Consider the following 18,044-nt stretch of genomic DNA (forward strand, 5'->3'; position numbering starts at 1 on the left):
AGTCACCCTGGACAGGTCACCAGTCCATCACAGGGCCAACACACAGAGACAGACAGAGACCAACAACCACTCACACTCACTCAGACTTACGGACAATTCAGAGTCACTAGTTAACCCAAACATGATGTCTTTGGATAGTGGGAAGAAACTGGCGTACCCGGAAGACCAGGAACCGAACTCGCAACCTTCTTATTGTGGGGCAACATATTGTTCCCAAATAAACTCATGAATTCACCAAATTATAATATATTTAAAAGAAAAAGAAAATAATACCCCTGTCAATGCCACACACACCTTTTTAAGGCAAATTATTGAGCAGAATGTGCCTTAAACACACAAGACATTTTATATAGCAGTTGTGTGGACAGACACACACACAGACTGCAGTCCCTGTATATCAGCTGTGGACAGTTTGTGTCCCTCTTCTGTATCTGCATAAAAACTACATTATCACACATAATACATGCATTAGGGCATTGTTATCCCTTCAGTGTGCTCATGAATAGCTCCTGCTGGCAGACTGAATATAAAAATAAACTCCTTATTAAATTGTCCCTTTCAGGAATCTGCAAAAAGCACAAGCCTGATGAAATCTATTTAAAAAAAAGTATAAAAACCTAGAATCACAGTTCATCAGTCAGACACCCTTATTCATCGTAAATGTATGGTTTATGGAAACACAATAAAGTCAAGCTTATTGTCTGTGATTCTAGTCCTTTGCCTTGGCTAATGACCTTGTTCATTTGGCTTTGGCTTCAAAATGAGTGTCAGTCATTGTCATTTCCCCAGAGGGAAAGGTGCCCCAACTTGAGTCATAATAAGAAATCAAAAACACATTCTTTGTAGCCCCAGCAATCCAATAGCGGCAGTCTTTCAATGTGTTACCTTTTAGCTTTACATGTTGCAGGTTGCTAGGAAAAATAAAGACTTTTGGGCTTTTATAGATACGAAACCAAAATGGTCTCAATGAAAGTAGAACATTCGTTTATTCATTCATCTTCTACCACTTATCTGTTTCTGGGTTGCAGGGGGTTCTGGAGCCATTCCCAGTTCACATTGGGTGATGGTGGGGTCACCCTGGACAGGCCACCAGTCCATCACAGGGCCAACACACAGACAGACAGACCAACAACCACTCACACTCACACTCAGACTTACAGACAATTTAAAGTCACCATTTAACCCAAACATGATGTCTTTGGACGGTGGGAGGGAACCAGAGTACCCACACAGGCAAGCATGGGGAGAAGATACAAACTCCACACAGAAAGGCCCCAGGCCAGGAACCGAACCCGCAACCTTCTTGTTGTGCAACAATGCTAACCACTATACTGCCGTGCTGCCCCGGTCATCATTTTGGAGAATACCTATGCAACCGTATCTTCATTTTCCTTTCCAGTTCATGCTGCTTCCCTTTACAAAGGCTAGAAATCATGTTGACAATTGTTGATTACCGTAAATAAAAAAGCTCTGTTTCTTGTAGGGTTGATGTTTAGCTTTTTAAAAATATTTATCTTATTACTAGGGTTAGTAACAGTAACAGAACAGGAACAATGACTTTTGTTAACATGTCTGCCTATTATTCCTATTAGGATTTATCAACTGGCCTCATGCTTGCTCCTCTATTTTATTACTGTCCATTTCTTTCCATTTAAAGGATAATATCAAGCTCTGCACTTCAATTTAGAATTGTCAGAGTTTCATATGAGCAGATCCAGCATACGAGCAGTTTCAGGCACTCAGTGTCCAACCTTGAAGATGAGATAGACTTTTTATTTTGGCACTTCCTGGGGCTGACAGTTCCAGAGGATATTGAATTAGTGTACAGATGAGATTATATCAGACCTGAAATATTTCATAGGTGCCAGACAGGCCTCAGGTAAAATCTCTATTACAATCCCATCACAGATTTTTCTAGGGTGCTGTGTGACAAGTAGGCCTCACTGTGAAGCACAGAGTGGGCGCTGCTGAAGGAAGATATTGCAGTTTTTGAGTGTTACTATCACGGCAGCAATGACACTGCCATATTGGAAAAAAAAACAAAAAAAAAACACAAAACACAACAAACCATCTCCCTGCTATATGTTTCCTTGGTAAATTAAAATATATAGTATATTTTAGATTGTATTTATATTTTGAATAAAAATTGTGCATGTGATGTGGAGCACATTCATCAGTTATTGTAGGATCAGCAGCCATGGTACAAAAGTAAAAATGGGCGACCTAAGGGGCAAATATGATCAAATTTCTGCTGCTTTGGGGAGATTGAGTGTCCCATTGGGAAAAAGAATGACAGTTCAAAGATGTGAAGGAAGTAAATAGTTTATAACAGCTCATTCTTATTAGGTGTTAAACTGACTAACAAGTTGAAACACCAAATTTCTTGTTTCTGACATATATGTATATCTTATGTCTTACTGCTGCCTTGATAGATATTGGTAGTGACATTAACATCTCCATTTTATTTTTTGACACAAAGACTGCTTGACTAAAGGGATTGCTTGTTTTAAAACACTATTCTCTCGCCTGTGGTAGGACAAGCATGTGCTGGCAGTGATTGCCATTGAAAAAATGTTGGAGAGCCTAAAAAAGTCTAATGAGCTCCTGGAGCACATCCTCAAGGGGCTGAATAACTACTTGGAGAAGAAGCGTCTCTATTTCCCTCGTTTCTTTTTCCTGTCCAATGAGGAGTTGCTGGAGATCCTCTCTGAGACCAAAGACCCCACAAGGTAATCACACAGATTATTGCCCAGAATCAGAATGATATGTTTTTGACCATATTGATTCTTGATTCTAATGATTAATATCAGTTGTTATGTAGTATACTACAAGTAATGGTAATGATGAACAGCAATGTGGTTGTCCAAGAAAAACATTTGAATCCACTTATAGACTGGTCTCGAAGAGTTTTAATTTATTGACCAAGTAATTACTTAGTAGACAGTATGTCTGTGTATTGTGTGTAGGTAATGATAAATAAACTCAAGCCTGAACCAGAATCTGTAATACATCACATAATGAAGGAAAGAATGAAAATCTGAGAGATTCAGAACCCAAAAGTTATGGCCTTTCAGAAACTCATGCTGTGGCTGGGAAATATTCAGCCAAGAACTTGTATTTTTTTTAATCACCACATAGCTTCCTGATAACAAACTAACCTTGGTGGAATGGGAATTGAGACAAAATATTTTCCAGCTTCTTAATGTCTTCCTTCTTTCTATTTCTCCCATTTCTTTTCATTCTGCTGTCCCTGACTCCTGGCATTCCTATCACATCAGTGCAGGTGCACTAAAGACCAGTATCAGTTGTACAGATTGGCCTGGGTTTGGGGTCTACAGCTACTGGTCATTGAATGCATTGCAGGACTTAAAAAGGAGCTTTCTTTTTTTCAGTGATACTTTTAAATAAGAGTCCTCAAATGTAACCAAATGCCAAAGTTTTAATGTTTTAGCATCAGAAGACTTCACTAATTTGTATGTTTCCTGCATGTTTTCGCAGAATGAGAACAATTGCCCATGGTTTGTGGCAACAGAAATAGAATAAGAACCAACATAGAAATACATAACAGTATAGGGACATGGTGTCTGCCAGTGTGAAGAAAAAAATGTGGAAATAAATCTATGTTGGCAATGCACAGTGCGGCTTAATTATATCGCCATTGCCAAAGCAAACTTTGAGATTTAGTAAACATGTCACCCTCCACATTTTAGAAAAAGTCATAATGAAAATGGTGTTGCTTCGTAGAGACGTGAGAATGCTGATGTAAATTAAAAGAGGTGTTATTCCTTTGTTACAGTTGTCATTGATGAAGTAGTTGAAGAGACATTTTTCTCAGAAAGACAGAGGCTTGGATGACATGCATTCTTTGCAGGAAAAATTGTACTTCAGCTCTATGGATCAAATTGTTTCTTGCCAGAAGATGGTTCTGATAGAAGAATAGCACAGCATCTTTGCTGAGTTGGTACCTTTGGGTATACGATGACCAGTAGTCTGTGTGTGACTTACACCTCAGCATAGTCTCTGTGCCAGAGTAAACAATAAATCAACAGTAACTGGAGAGTTTCTCGAAAAAAGTAGTCTTAACTTGGAATTCAATTTCAAGCTCTTTTTTGTTTTGTTTTTAAGTTGTAAAAACTGAACAGCAACCATGGCTGTCATTAACAAATAAGCACAAATTTACCAGTGTTGTTTTCTCACTAAACCTAACCTAAAACAATACAGCTATGTTCAAGTGATACCATGCAACTTTTCTTTAAAAAAAGGCAGAAACCATGAAGAAGTTATTCCTTTCATGCTTTTTTCATCCTTCAAGAAGACCATATCCCTAACATTTCACAGCAGGGGATAGCTGGTTCAAGCTGGGTGATTTATTATTTTTCTATTTTACAAATGCAAATTTTAAAATCATTACCAGTGACAAACAGCATGGACACTCAGTATAAATGTGGATTAATAAACAACCCTTACTTTAGGGTCACCAATAGTAAATAGGACCCCTAGTGGGATGATATTTTTTAAAATATGCTGATAGTATGTGTTAAATTTTTGTTTCACTTTTTTCACCGTTTTAAACATTTTTGAAAATGTTTGTTGGACTCAGTCAAATCATAAATGTCCCTATTTAAACACTCTGGGCTACATATAGTACTATTGCAGCCTAGAATTTTCTCTTGGTGATCCACATACATATAATTAATGACAGTTGCCTGTGTGCACAAACAAACCTAAGCTGGACAACATTAGCACTTTTGTGGCTTGTGTAGGTAGCTTCATTAGTGTTGGAAATAGATCTGTGAAACAATTGTGAGTCTAGCTATTTACGCTGGTGATTCCATAAAAAGTCCCCAAGATACTTCCAATATTCTAGGACCTATACCATATAGTCTACACACTGTAGTGTACACTATATATGTACACTATACTATAGATATTAGACACCACCAAAGTGATAACATTTTCTTCTCTTCCTCTCCTCCAGGGTGCAGCCTCATCTAAAGAAGTGCTTTGAAGGCATTGCTAGTGTGGTGTTCACTGATGTGCTGGACATCACTCACATGAAGAGCAGTGAGGGTGAAGTGGTCCAGCTGCTGGATATCATTTCCACCTCCAAAGCCAGGGGCCAGGTGGAAAAGTGGCTCCTGGAGCTAGAGAATGGCATGATTACCTCGCTGCACAAGGTGTTATGTGGACTTTTATTGCACTTTATTGATATATATATATTTTTTTAAATCCTCTAATTATATACACAATCAAACAAATACATGCAAACAAAGTTGAGCCTGGAGCTTCAAGGCTTCTCTCAGAACCTTCTCTGATAAAGAAACAGGCGTCACTTTAAAAGCAGCTAAAACCTCTGTCTCTCCTTCCACTGTAGGTAATTGGAGAAGCAATTCAGGCATATCCAAATGAGTTGAGGATCAACTGGGTGCGTGCTTGGCCAGGCCAGACTGTTCTGTGTGTGTCACAGGTCTACTGGACAAAAAATATCCATGAAGCCATCATTTCAGGGCAGAAGGTGATCAAATCTGCATTTCTTTATAGTTTGTGCATCTCATTTACAGTGTCAATATGTCTGAGAAACAGAGTTAATGATCTGGCCTGTTTAAAGAACAAAGATTATAATTTTACAACACCTACTACTGTTTGGAAAGTCAGGAGACCTTTTAAAACCATCTGAAAAGAAAGATAGGCCATTCTTTTAATGCCACACTCTTCAAAATGTTGCAATTAAACTTTTTTTTTTGCTTTGCAACAGACTTAATATTTTTGCACAGGCTTTTCCTGCATGTATTATTCTGTTTAAAAACCAGCATATTTTTCTGAAACACATTATCATTTATTAATCATCATTACACATTACTTTCTGAAATGTTATTAGGTTTGTATAAAATCTGTAACCATGGTAACAACTGGTATCTGCAACATATCAACTACAGTACACTTTGATGTCTCGAGCAAAGTTGTAACTATGGTAACGTACACAGCTCAGTCTGCAGTCTAAGGCAGAGGATGAGAAACAGTCTAAAAAAAAGGATTTTAAAGGTTCTCATTGTGAGGTCAAAGAAGGCTCAATACTCTTTGACAAATTTTGTGACAAACAGTTTACCTCTCAATGAATTGTACCATAATGGCTTACCTTGTGACGTTCCCTCCAACCTTGCATCTATGCTGTTTCAAAGCACTTTCTTTTTAAGCAGCTGACAGGTGAAGATGGTTTGGATAGTTGCTGTAAATAAGAATTACAATCTGCCACATCAGTTATCGGAAAACTACAACGTATGAGCTGTAATTTAGTTATTATTTAGTTGACATAGCCAGCAGAGGATGGCTGCCACAACCACGCTATTACTATCAGTATTAGACATAATGCTGTTTAGTAACTATAGTGTAAAGGGAAGTCTCTTTGTATCATACATGATATATTTAAATATACCTCACATGAAGTGTGGTGTCTTTCATGTAGACATCTAGATATTGATGCATGTCCATACTTGTTGCAGGATTTAAACTTATGACCTTTAGTTTATAGATGGGGCCTTGATAGCATGCGATAATGATGCTTCTCTCCCTCAGGCCCTAGATACCTACCTGGAGGAGAACAATAGACAGATTGATGACATTGTGGCACTTGTACGAGGCAAGCTGTCGAAGCAAAATCGTGTGACCCTTGGAGCCCTTGTTGTGCTAGATGTCCATGCCAGGGATGTACTGGCTGCACTGGTGCAAAAAGGAATAAGTGACGAGAATGACTTTGAGTGGCTCAGCCAACTGCGGTACTACTGGGTGGTAGGTGGATGAGACAAATAATTTGCTGAAAGTCTTCAGGGAGCCATAAATCATTATTTCAGTGATTGATTTCTGCATTGCACACTGTGCAGGAAAACCACCTCCAGACCAAGATGATCAATGCTGGTTTGCCCTATGGTTATGAATACCTCGGTAACACACCACGTCTGGTTATAACTCCTCTCACCGACCGCTGTTACCGGTAATGCCACTGCACGAGTGAACTGACTTTATCATAAACTTGGAAATAATTGATGCTGATCAGACAATGCTTACCAGCTGACTGACTGCTATTCCCACTAAAATTTGTACTTATGGATCTGAAGATGAGAAGGAATGTTCTAAATAATAATGTAGATGTGCTTTATTGATGGGGAATACAGTATTTCAATATAAAAAATATATCAAATGCAATTATCCATTTACCAAGTAACTGTAGACCTGCTTTTTCAATGCAGTTAGCCAATGCAGCTATAGTGCTTTGCCTACAATCATGCAGAACAAGGAAACAGGTGAAGAACTTCATTTAATCTCAGTGACTTTAACTGTGGCATGATTGCTGGAGTCTGACAAGCTGGTCATAAAACTGTTTAGCAAGATGACAACTACTCAGATAACCAATTATAAAGAAATATGTTTCAAATACAAAGAGAAATCATAGATAATCGAGTGGCTGGCTATACTATTAGACAAAGAAATGCATGTGTTCTTCACATCGGAGGAACTTTACTACAATGTTATCAAGTTATGAAAGAAAATGCCACCAGATGGTTTTAAAATGCATCACTGCAGTGAGCCTCACAGACACATCTCAGTTAACATTTTGTCAGCTAGCTGGAGTGGATTTGCTCTGACATGCTCCTGTCAATTGAGGCAGTAATTGCAATGAGGAAAACTACACCTGAAGCTATAAGCTTTGTCCTGTCTGTTCTTCCTCCTTCAGCACTTTGTTTGGTGCCCTCCATCTCCATTTGGGAGGGGCACCCGAGGGCCCAGCTGGCACAGGAAAGACAGAGACAACCAAGGATTTGGCAAAGGCTGTTGCCAAGCAGTGTGTTGTCTTCAACTGCTCTGATGGACTTGACTACATTGCTCTGGGCAAATTCTTCAAAGTAAGTTTTTTTTTTTTAATAACAATAATTTCCCTTTAAATAAACACAGATTTAAAGCAACACTCACCTACTGAACAATAGCTGATATATACTGAAAGCCTCTTTCCTACACTGAAGTTAAACAAAGCTCTTAAAAATGCCTTATTCATAATAATTAATTGATAAGCACATATCTCCATGTACTGCTTTGTGCTGTAGCTCGGGGGAAAAACCAACCACAGCAGCACACTAGCATACCCACTGTACAAACAATGGAATACCCATTTCCATAACCTGGCTTCACAAATACAGTACAACGCAGGGTGGTAGTACAGGTGTGTTTGCCTAGCTTTATTAAAATGTATGCAATAATTTCCACATGTACTACTTATTACAATTTTCTAGTGCACCAAGGTGCAAGAAAAGGATATTACCGTTTATCCTTTGAAAAGTAGCACTCTCCTGCAATAATGTCTCAGCTAGGGGTCTTTGTTCACTGCTACCTAGTACTTCTACAGCTGATCAGTGTTGTGTAATTACAGTTATGTATATGCTTTGAACCCACAAACAGCACACAAAATGACTGCAGAAAAACTTCACAGCAATTTTTGTTTACAGAAAAATTGCTTACTTTCTGCTAAAATTACCTCCCACTTGCTATATTTAAATAACTCACATACACCGGCAACACCTGCAATTTAAATTAACAGTTAATAAGTTCTGTTTGTGTCTATCTGTGTGTGTTGATGTGTTTATTCGTGTGATCAGGGCCTCTTGTCCTGTGGAGCTTGGGCCTGCTTTGATGAGTTTAACCGCATTGATTTGGAGGTGCTATCTGTGGTAGCTCAACAGATACTCACCATTCAGAGAGGTTTGTGCTTGTTTTGACATTAACTTTGTCTCCTTTTGATTCTTCTTTTAGCTGGCAGTGCGCCAGAAACATATTTGGCAATTTCCAACAAAAAAAGCTTTAGAAATTTTAGACTATGGAGAGGCAGAACATGGAACTACGGCTATGTGTACAGGCTGGCCAGCAGGACTTCAAGCACAGCTTTGTTCACTGCAATACAACAACATCTTCCATGGGTACTCTAGGGTTGAATGACTTGCTTCAGAAGGAGGAAAGGAGGATAAACTCAACTACTAATAGTTGTATATTACTTAACTACTATGGATCCTGTCCCCAGGGTACTCAACAAAATGGGTCCAAAAAAGCAGTGGTCCAAAACTGCAATGAGAAAGAAGAAATGAGCCTAAATGAGTTTATGAGTTAATATGCAAAAAGCTATAAGGCAAATAATATAACATAGGGTAAATTTATCAATGTTTTCAGGAATTGCTGCACATAGTGAGATGCTGATGTTTGAGGGAACAGAGCTAAAACTGGACCCCTCCTGTGCTGTGTTCATTACTATGAATCCTGGCTATGCTGGACGCTCTGAGCTGCCAGACAACCTGAAGGTACAATATCAGTTTGTGGGCATTATTTCTATTGTAAATAATACATTTTGCAAAACAATTTTTTTAGGCATAAAATATGGAACTATTTTATACCAATGAATTTAGACATACTAAAATGTTTTGAAATATACAATATTTTTCCACTAATCAAAACCGTTTCTTTACACCAGGCCCTATTCAGGACTGTGGCTATGATGGTACCAGACTATGCAATGATTGCAGAGATTGTCCTCTACTCATGCGGCTTTGTGACTGCACGTCCACTGTCAGTGAAAATTGTAGCGACCTATCGGCTCTGTTCGGAGCAGTTATCCTCACAGCATCACTATGACTATGGGATGAGAGCTGTCAAGTCTGTGCTCACTGCTGCTGGAAACCTCAAGGTACATCAAAACACAATTACTTTGATATGAAGGAAGTCATTGTTCATTATAGATCAGATTTTTTTCTGTGGCAGTATAACAATGCTGCCATTGTTTGTTTTGGATGCCCCATACTGTTATAGTGTCATTTTTTGAAGATTTAAAGTTTTTTTTTTTTTTTTTAAGAAAATAGAACAGTCTTTGATCACAGGACAACAGTAAGAAGTCCAAAAAAGTGTCTAACTGTGGTGAAACAATTTCTCAACTCAGGCTCACTGTGTTGCTAAATGTAGAGCTGAGTTATTTAAAAGGAAAACAAAGTGTAATGTCTTGCCTAATCCTCAACACAGATATAGAAACATTTTTGATGCTGAATAAGCATGTTTTGGTTATTAATAGTTGAGTTGCATATGGGTAGTATTGTGATACTATTTGGATTGTATGTACAATTGAGGGCTTCTTTATTTCACCCAAAATTTGCGTCTACTCCGCATGAGTATTTTTTACGAACACAGTGAGAAATATGGAAATGGTCCCATACCTATTTTCAACCACAACATGACAATCTCCTTTTGACCTCTTTATACACTCTAATGCCTTCAACTAGGTGGCCTGATGTGTGAAGGGTTCGTTGGCAGCTAAATGTGGCACTGAGAAATTATACTGAGAAACTGAGAAACTCCACAAAGCCCAATAAATCAAATTTTTTTCATTTACCCCTATTTTGCCTCTGTTTATGTCTCCTATTTTCTTTTCCTTTCCATCTTCCTTGGGTCAGCTTGCTTTTCCAGAGGAAAACGAAGACATGCTGTTGCTGAGATCCATTATTGATGTCAATCTTCCCAAGTTTTTGGCGCATGATCTGAAGCTTTTTGAGGTGTGATAGAATGGAGCTCCTCCTGTCTTGAACACAGTGGTACACATCAAATTATATCAGCACATTCTAATTGCAGTCAGTTCATTCAGAACTACCAGACAGATCTTACTACAGATCTGTTAAAGTCAGAAGATTTTAGGTGAATGTGTGTTAGAGTTCCTAAATAAGTGTATCTTGCATCTGTTCTCACCCCACACGTCTTATGGTGAAACTTTGTATATTTTATTTATTATGTATATATATTTTTGCTCTCCCCTTCTATAATCTTTCTTCTCTTGACCAACTTACTCTTTCCATCTCAGGGTATCACCTCTGACCTCTTCCCGGGGGTCAAGCTCCCAAAACGAGACTACAGCACCCTGCTGGAGGCCATTGAGGAAAACTGCAGACGCATGAACCTGCAAGCCACAGATTTCTTTATTGAGAAAATCCTGCAGATATTTGAGATGATGATAGTGAGGCATGGATTCATGCTGGTGGGGGAGCCCTTTGGAGGAAAGACCAGTGCCTACCGTGTGCTGGCAGCAGCCCTTCATGACGTCTGTGAAAAGGTATGGTTTTGTGAATCTATTTGGAAGGCTTTAGAAGACTGTTGACAAAAATAGGAAGTCAAAGCTGGTTTTGCTAACTTAGAAGGTTGGAGAAATTAGAAAGGAAATGTGATTCAAGATAATGGAAATGGAAGTTCTGGAAAGAGGATTGCATATAAACCTATATAGTATATGCTGTTTCTAGTATTTCTTACATTGTGCCAAGTCCTGATGAATAGCTTGGTGTCATTCCTGTAGTTGTCCTTGAGGTCCAACTGTTTTGTCACATTCAAGTCAGGTATTGTCTGGTCTGGTCATTTATTATGGATTTTGATGGAGTTTCCTGAGTCCTTGGGACTCAGTCTTTTAAAAATATCTCTAAACCTTCATGTCAAGTAAAAGAATATGCATTATAATCAATATCCAAGGCTTATCTGCGCTACATGTTTGTTCCAAGTAAACACATCCATCCAATTTGTCAAAGCTGTAGTCTTTGTGTAGTAGTTATCGATCTCACAGCAAAAAGCAGAACTGCCTTGTTGTATTTACATGGCTGAAAGGGCTGAGAGGCATCCCACCAAGGAGACAGATGAAGGCCTCCTGATGGAATGCCTGGGAACCTACATTTATCATCGTCATCCTTGTCGCTGCACATCCACTGATCATGTCCAACCCTCTCCCCTCTCTATCCTTTTTGTATTGTTTTTTTTTTTTTTTTTTTGTCATCAGCAGCTTGCTCTCTCGTTATTTGTAACTCAAAGCGACACCTTGTCTTAAAAGCCCCTTTTCACAGTTTTTGCTTTTCTTCCTCAGTTAGCAGAAGTCTTGTCATAATAGCTGAAGTTCTATATGCAGTTTGACTCTTTGCATCAATAAAATTAGTTAAATGAGTGGCCAGTATGCTTAATAAAATCTTTGCTCCTTTCTCTATGAAATCTATAACCTCTAAGTTAAAACACCCTTATATTTGATATATATAGGAGGTGTAAGATGTTTTTCTCTGTCTGTGTATGTGATTGTTATATCAGGGTCTAATGGATGAAAACGAGGTACAGATCACTGTTATCAACCCAAAATCCATCACTATGGGGCAGCTGTACGGCCAGTTTGATCCTGTCTCTCACGAGTGGTCTGATGGCATCCTTGCTGTGAGCTACAGAGCCTTTGCTTCATCCCTGGTAAGATGCTTTAATTCCTGAAGGACACAGTATTTTAAACAGATTTTGATTAAGACACAATCAACTATGTGAAAAAACACTATGGTCACACATAGTGTGGTCTCACAAATGATACTTGTTAATTGGGTTCAGAAGTGGGACCTATGCAGCTTCATTCACACATTTGAACATTTTAAATCGTATGGGTGTCCTATGTGGATACTGTAACATTATAGTATAACAGTATACAGAATATTCCCAAATATTCTCTTGCAGTGTTGACTTCAACTTGAAGTCTACACGTATTTCCTATTGATTTGGTATAAACTAGCTGTTATTATTCCACTGGGCTTTTATGTTGAAATTCAAAAGCAGAAAACCAGACCATATTCCTTCAGTTATGAGGAGGGGAAGGAAACCCATATAATTTATCCTTGTGGAGATGCCACACCTCCTGGTGGATAAGGACATGGCTCATAAGACAGTAGGAAGGTGTTTTACTGTTGGCACTGTCAGAAAGGGATGTTGCTTTGCAAGGTCATTAATTGAGTCTCTGGCTTGAAGAGAACTTTGTGTTTATATAGTTTTCACACTTTCATCAGCAAGATTTTGGTGATAAACAACCTGACCCGATAATGTAGTCACTATGCTGTAATCAAATGGGGCCTTGGTTTAATGAAGGTAACTTATGTGCACTTTCAAGTTTTGTAACATTTTTGCCATTATTTACTGCAGTAGGCAAATTTACCTCTTCAACTATTGTACAGGAATATTGCAGGTTTGTTTGCTCTGCCTTTTGTAGTTAATTTCACGGGCCAGAGAATTACCGGGGGTATTCATTATGATCATTTTGTGTGTTTTGGATTGTGACGGTTTTCCTCTCCTCTCTCGATCTGTTTACTTTTTATTTACTTGAATTAGTATTAAAATAGACTTTTTTTTTTTTTTTTAAAACTAGCAACTTTTTTATATCTCTACTTAAGCCGTTTTGAGCTATACACATACATAACTATAGTGACCTTGTCTCGGTCAGGATAGACATAGATAGAGTCATGCCTCACTTTTCCCAGTGGGTCAAAATGTTAAAGCAAGTAGCACTCATAGCACATTGGGGTGCAACCAAAGGTTCTGTCTAAACTATAGGTAATGTGCATCAAGAAAATGAGAGTTAGGTGGATTATCATCTACTCTAAATTGACAAATTTAGGAAGGAACATTGCACAATAGACATGACACGCTCATTAATTGCAAGATTGTTGAAAGAAAAGCAGCAATGACAGGGTAAATGAAAAAAGCACTTTGCTGTTGTTAAATTTAGAACTCCCTTTATGTGCATACAACTAGTAACACAAGGTACACATGGGCTGACAATTTACAGATTGCAGTGGAGGGATATCATAATGGAAAATAATTTGCCTTTTTTGTTAAATTCCTTCCAAATGAACTTGTCATTTTAAAAATGTTGTATTTATGTAAAGTTGTTATTTAGAAATGTTTTTTGTAATTAAGTAGGGGTTGTGTGTAGTGGTGATTACAGCTGAAGCAGTGCACACTGCCATTAAAATGCGATGAAAGGACAGCATACGAACAAGCCTTGTCTTAATTCATTGTCAAAAAAGTAATTTCCGTTTGTGGGCAAAGGCCTGTGTTTGTTTTGATCTTTCTTTTTTGTTTTATACTTGACTAAACAAGTATAAAAACTTGTCCTAATCTGAAGTTAACCGCAATGTGAGTTTTAAACTCTCTGCATTCAAAATGCATTTTTTTCCTCAGTACCAATGTTCCCAGATCATTACATTACAGCATATTCTATTCCCTCTCAAGCACCAGATGGCCCTAGACCAGGCATATCCATTTGTTTATATTACAACAAATCAATTTAAAGCACAGCTCTTGCCAGCCCATTTAACTGTAGAATTGACGCTTGTTGTCCACCTCTATTATGACAGTGTAGGTGTTAATTTCATTCATTTACCAAACATTCTTTGCTCGAATTCGTTTTTTGGTGTCCTTGAAAGTACGCATTCATAAATACAGTGTAGGATATGACTTTCATACAAAGCCCTTGGTGTGAACTGAATTCTTGTCAAATCCTATATGCTTAATCACTGCAGGGACCTACCTTCTAGGCGTAAAAGTAGAATGTTTTATGTATTAATTCTTTTATTTTTCTGTAATTCCATCCCTACATGTCAGTAATTCCATACATTTCCATGACTTTATTTTAGCCTGCATTTGTCTATTATCTAATTATCTTTTGATTCATTACAGCAAAAAGAAATTATTACTATGCTTAAATTATTCTGTCAAAATCGGAGCATTCTTATCCCTTGTGCTCTTAGAGCCCTGACAGAAAATGGCTGATCTTTGATGGCCCAGTGGATGCTGTGTGGATTGAGAATATGAATACAGTCCTCGATGACAACAAGAAGCTGTGTCTGATGAGTGGCGAGATCATTCAGATGTCCCCACAAATGAGCCTCATCTTTGAACCCATGGACCTCGAGGTGGCATCACCAGCCACGGTGGGCAGAACTTTTCCCAGCTTTTTTCCAAACTGAATATTTGTACACATATGGTAGTTTTTTTTTCAGGCAAATATTATTCCATTCCAAAATCCATAAGGCCCCAACCCACATAATTTTATCATTCCTCCTGTTTTCACACAGAGTATTATTTATGATGCCCTTTATGCCTTACTTTATTAAATATCCAGCCTTCTAGTCAATGACGATGTCCTTCAGCTGTCTTGTTCACTTTTCTTTTATCTACTCATATTACATTACACAGAAATTGTCATGGGAACAACTAACAGCGTTATATGTAACTATGAAGTCATTGGGTGCATATTTGCATATTATCAGACACATTACCAGATATATTAATTTATTGTGTTAATGGGTGTAAATAATATTTATACTTTTTATAAGATTTATAAAGAAGTATTATGTTTAAGTAATGTAGTGAGTTAGTACACTTTATCTTTGATTAGCTAAGCATTCTTCAACTTCACATCCTGACCAAGCAAAACAAAAGAAAAAGAAAGAATGCTTTTCAGCTTTAATAAAGAACAGCTTTTTGTGGATGTAAGACATAATTCCCTTTGGAGTGCAATTATCGCCTCTGCTGCCTCCTGCAGACAAAAAAGTCTGTGTCACCAGCTATTTCATTTTATTAGCCAATGATGCTATTAACCAGGAGGGAATAAAACACTGAGGGTTCATACTGTCACTCCCAAACAAAATATCCAATGTAGACTTTTAGTAAGTGATGTTAAACAAGTCAAACTTGGCCAAACTAAAGAGATAAGAATTGCTACACAGCCCTCTCACTCCTTTGACATTAACTACAATCTTTGTATGGATATTATGCATTATATAGGAAAAGTGTTTTAATTTCACAATTCACTGTGGTTTGTTGATGCTGTAACAAAGGTTTGCCGTTGCAGTGCATACAGTGGCTCCTTGAGAAAATAGCATCTCCCTAAATGCATCAACCTGGCTCTCCTTTTTTATCAAACAAACTTCTAGTTTTGATTCTCTATAGCATGGCATCTACTCCTTTCATCATGCTGAAATTAGAGGCGTCATTTCTTTGTGTTACTCTGAATTCCTCATACTTTGGTTATGGTCCCTTTTGTGCGTTGTTGATCTCTTTCTCTCTTTGTCTGTGAAAGCTATTTAACGTCAACCCTTAACTTTATTTTCTTTCGTTCCTACAGTATCTTAATGTATGCCAAATGTTTCTTTGTACCTTGACCCATTTCTGCTCTTCTTGTCTTCTAAATGTACCTGTACTGCTTTGTGACACTTTCCCCTTTTTGGGACTTGATGCTATATCTGCTAGTATGTATCTTGTTTGTAGCTACTATTTGGATACTGGCTGTAATTTAGACGTTTACCAAGATGATGTTAATACTGAAATGAGCTCATTGTAAAGGTGGTGGTTGTAAATGGTTCACTGAACTGGGACCACAACATCCCTAAACTGCTGGTCTATACTACATCTAACTCCTTTACTTAGTTTTCTTAGAGCTGGCTCACTAATTCTGAATCCTAGATAAGTATATATGCACAGTAGTTAAGATCTAAAATATACTGATAGATTTGTTGTTTTGAGACACCATTTATGCTCTTTAACAACCAAACTGCTACTGGTGTAAATGTGTCTTCTCAGATGTGATTTATGTTTGTGGCAGGTGTCTCGCTGTGGTATGATCTACATGGAGCCTCATATGCTGGGCTGGCGACCTCTCATGCTGTCCTGGCTCAATACCCTGCCAACAACACTTAATGCCACCAACAAAGATCTTATCTCTGGCCTTTTCGACCGTGTAGTGCCAGTCTGTGTACAGCTCATTCGAAAGGCCACAAAGGTACTAAACCATATTGAGGAAATACCATTATGAGGCAGTGGTTTGTAACTCTGCTATGATTTCGCACTATATAAATAAATTTGATTTGATTGGATTTAGTTTGGTTTGCAAATCAGAAATGTGTTCTCTTCCTTCATCTGCACCTTTAACTTGGGTTTCTCGTGAGAGGAATGCTTAGTATTGTTTTGCAGTGTGCGTATTTCTTTCTTCAGGTTTTACATACAAAGCTTAAGAGTTTTCAATTTCATATAGCAACATATTGTTGGCTGGCCTGGTCAACTATAAACATTTTACATAGTCACATAATTTGGTGTCCTTCTGTTTTAATTTCAGGAGCTGTCCCCAACCTCTGATACCAATCTAGTGAAGTCCCTAATGAACCTAATGGACTGCTTGATGGATGAGTTCCATGATACAGCAAAGATGAAGAGCATGAAGGAGAAAGATGTTTGCTCCTGGTTGGAGGTTACAATTAATACTACAGCTTCTAGTGATAATTATTGTGGTATTATTGATAACAGAAATGAAACATAGTACTGGAAAGTTTAAAATCCCCAGGAAACTAAAGTGTAATACTGCTCATGTCATGACACCACATAAAGTCCACTTTCCTTAAAATAGTCTATCACACACATCTACTTTGCTCTCTAACTTCTGTCAACACAGCTATGCCTATGTTTCATTGCCATTTCATGAGGGTTAAACATGTAATTAGATGATGCAACATATAGGGCTCTTGTGAGATTAGCGGTTCTGAAAATTTGTAGACAAAAAAGACAACCACTGGTGCACTCCGAGAATGACTGATCTGTCATATCACATTTCATGTCCTCTTTCTGTATCCTCTGTGTCCTCTTCAGCACAGAGTGCCAGGTGACTGGGCACTTACGTGGCTGCATTAGAGCAAAAATATGCCAAAAAAAAAATTATACAAACGAAACAAACTACCCAAGAGTACAAGCTTAGAATATGTCTGATAAAATATAATTGCAACTGGCACTGTCATGTTTTGTTTTGCTTTACACTGAAGCATGTGGTTTTTGCTTGTAGAAGCATAAAAAAATAATCAAGGCAAACAAAAAATGCTTACATTGAGAACTACACTTAATTGTTGATTAATCGGTTTAGCTACACCAAACAATGGAAGAGAACAGATAGTTTGCAATAAAAATGCTCTGTATAAGGACTAATAAGAGCTAATTTTGCAAGATGCACTACAAATTTACAGGTGAAATTCTGACCCAACAGCAGCTTTAAAACTGAAATGACCAAGGTTACCACTTCTTGTTTTGGGGTTTTTTTTTTCCCATCTACAGTCGAGCAAGCAAAAATATTGTTGAATTTAAAAACATATTATTTTCTTAATTTTAATAATTATTATTTTGTTGTAAGATGACATTTAAAA

At 37.8% G+C, this 18,044-nt stretch overlaps 1 protein-coding gene across 1 annotated transcript in view; it reads left to right on the plus strand.

The window, feature by feature from the left end:
• Positions 1–18,044, plus strand: part of dnah7 (dynein, axonemal, heavy chain 7) — a 65,551-nt gene that overhangs the window by 13,509 nt on the left and 33,998 nt on the right. The window contains exons 20-34 of the mRNA XM_029529748.1: positions 2,536–2,729; positions 4,979–5,177; positions 5,375–5,515; positions 6,574–6,786; positions 6,879–6,988; positions 7,730–7,898; positions 8,646–8,748; positions 9,211–9,338; positions 9,509–9,721; positions 10,479–10,577; positions 10,880–11,128; positions 12,136–12,285; positions 14,607–14,789; positions 16,463–16,639; positions 16,973–17,104. Of these exons, the coding sequence (XP_029385608.1) occupies positions 2,536–2,729; positions 4,979–5,177; positions 5,375–5,515; positions 6,574–6,786; positions 6,879–6,988; positions 7,730–7,898; positions 8,646–8,748; positions 9,211–9,338; positions 9,509–9,721; positions 10,479–10,577; positions 10,880–11,128; positions 12,136–12,285; positions 14,607–14,789; positions 16,463–16,639; positions 16,973–17,104 (2,460 nt within the window). The remainder of the gene's footprint in view (positions 1–2,535; positions 2,730–4,978; positions 5,178–5,374; positions 5,516–6,573; positions 6,787–6,878; positions 6,989–7,729; positions 7,899–8,645; positions 8,749–9,210; positions 9,339–9,508; positions 9,722–10,478; positions 10,578–10,879; positions 11,129–12,135; positions 12,286–14,606; positions 14,790–16,462; positions 16,640–16,972; positions 17,105–18,044) is intronic.

The sequence above is a fragment of the Echeneis naucrates genome, chromosome 21, assembly GCF_900963305.1.
Source record: "Echeneis naucrates chromosome 21, fEcheNa1.1, whole genome shotgun sequence".
NCBI lineage: Eukaryota > Metazoa > Chordata > Actinopteri > Carangiformes > Echeneidae > Echeneis > Echeneis naucrates.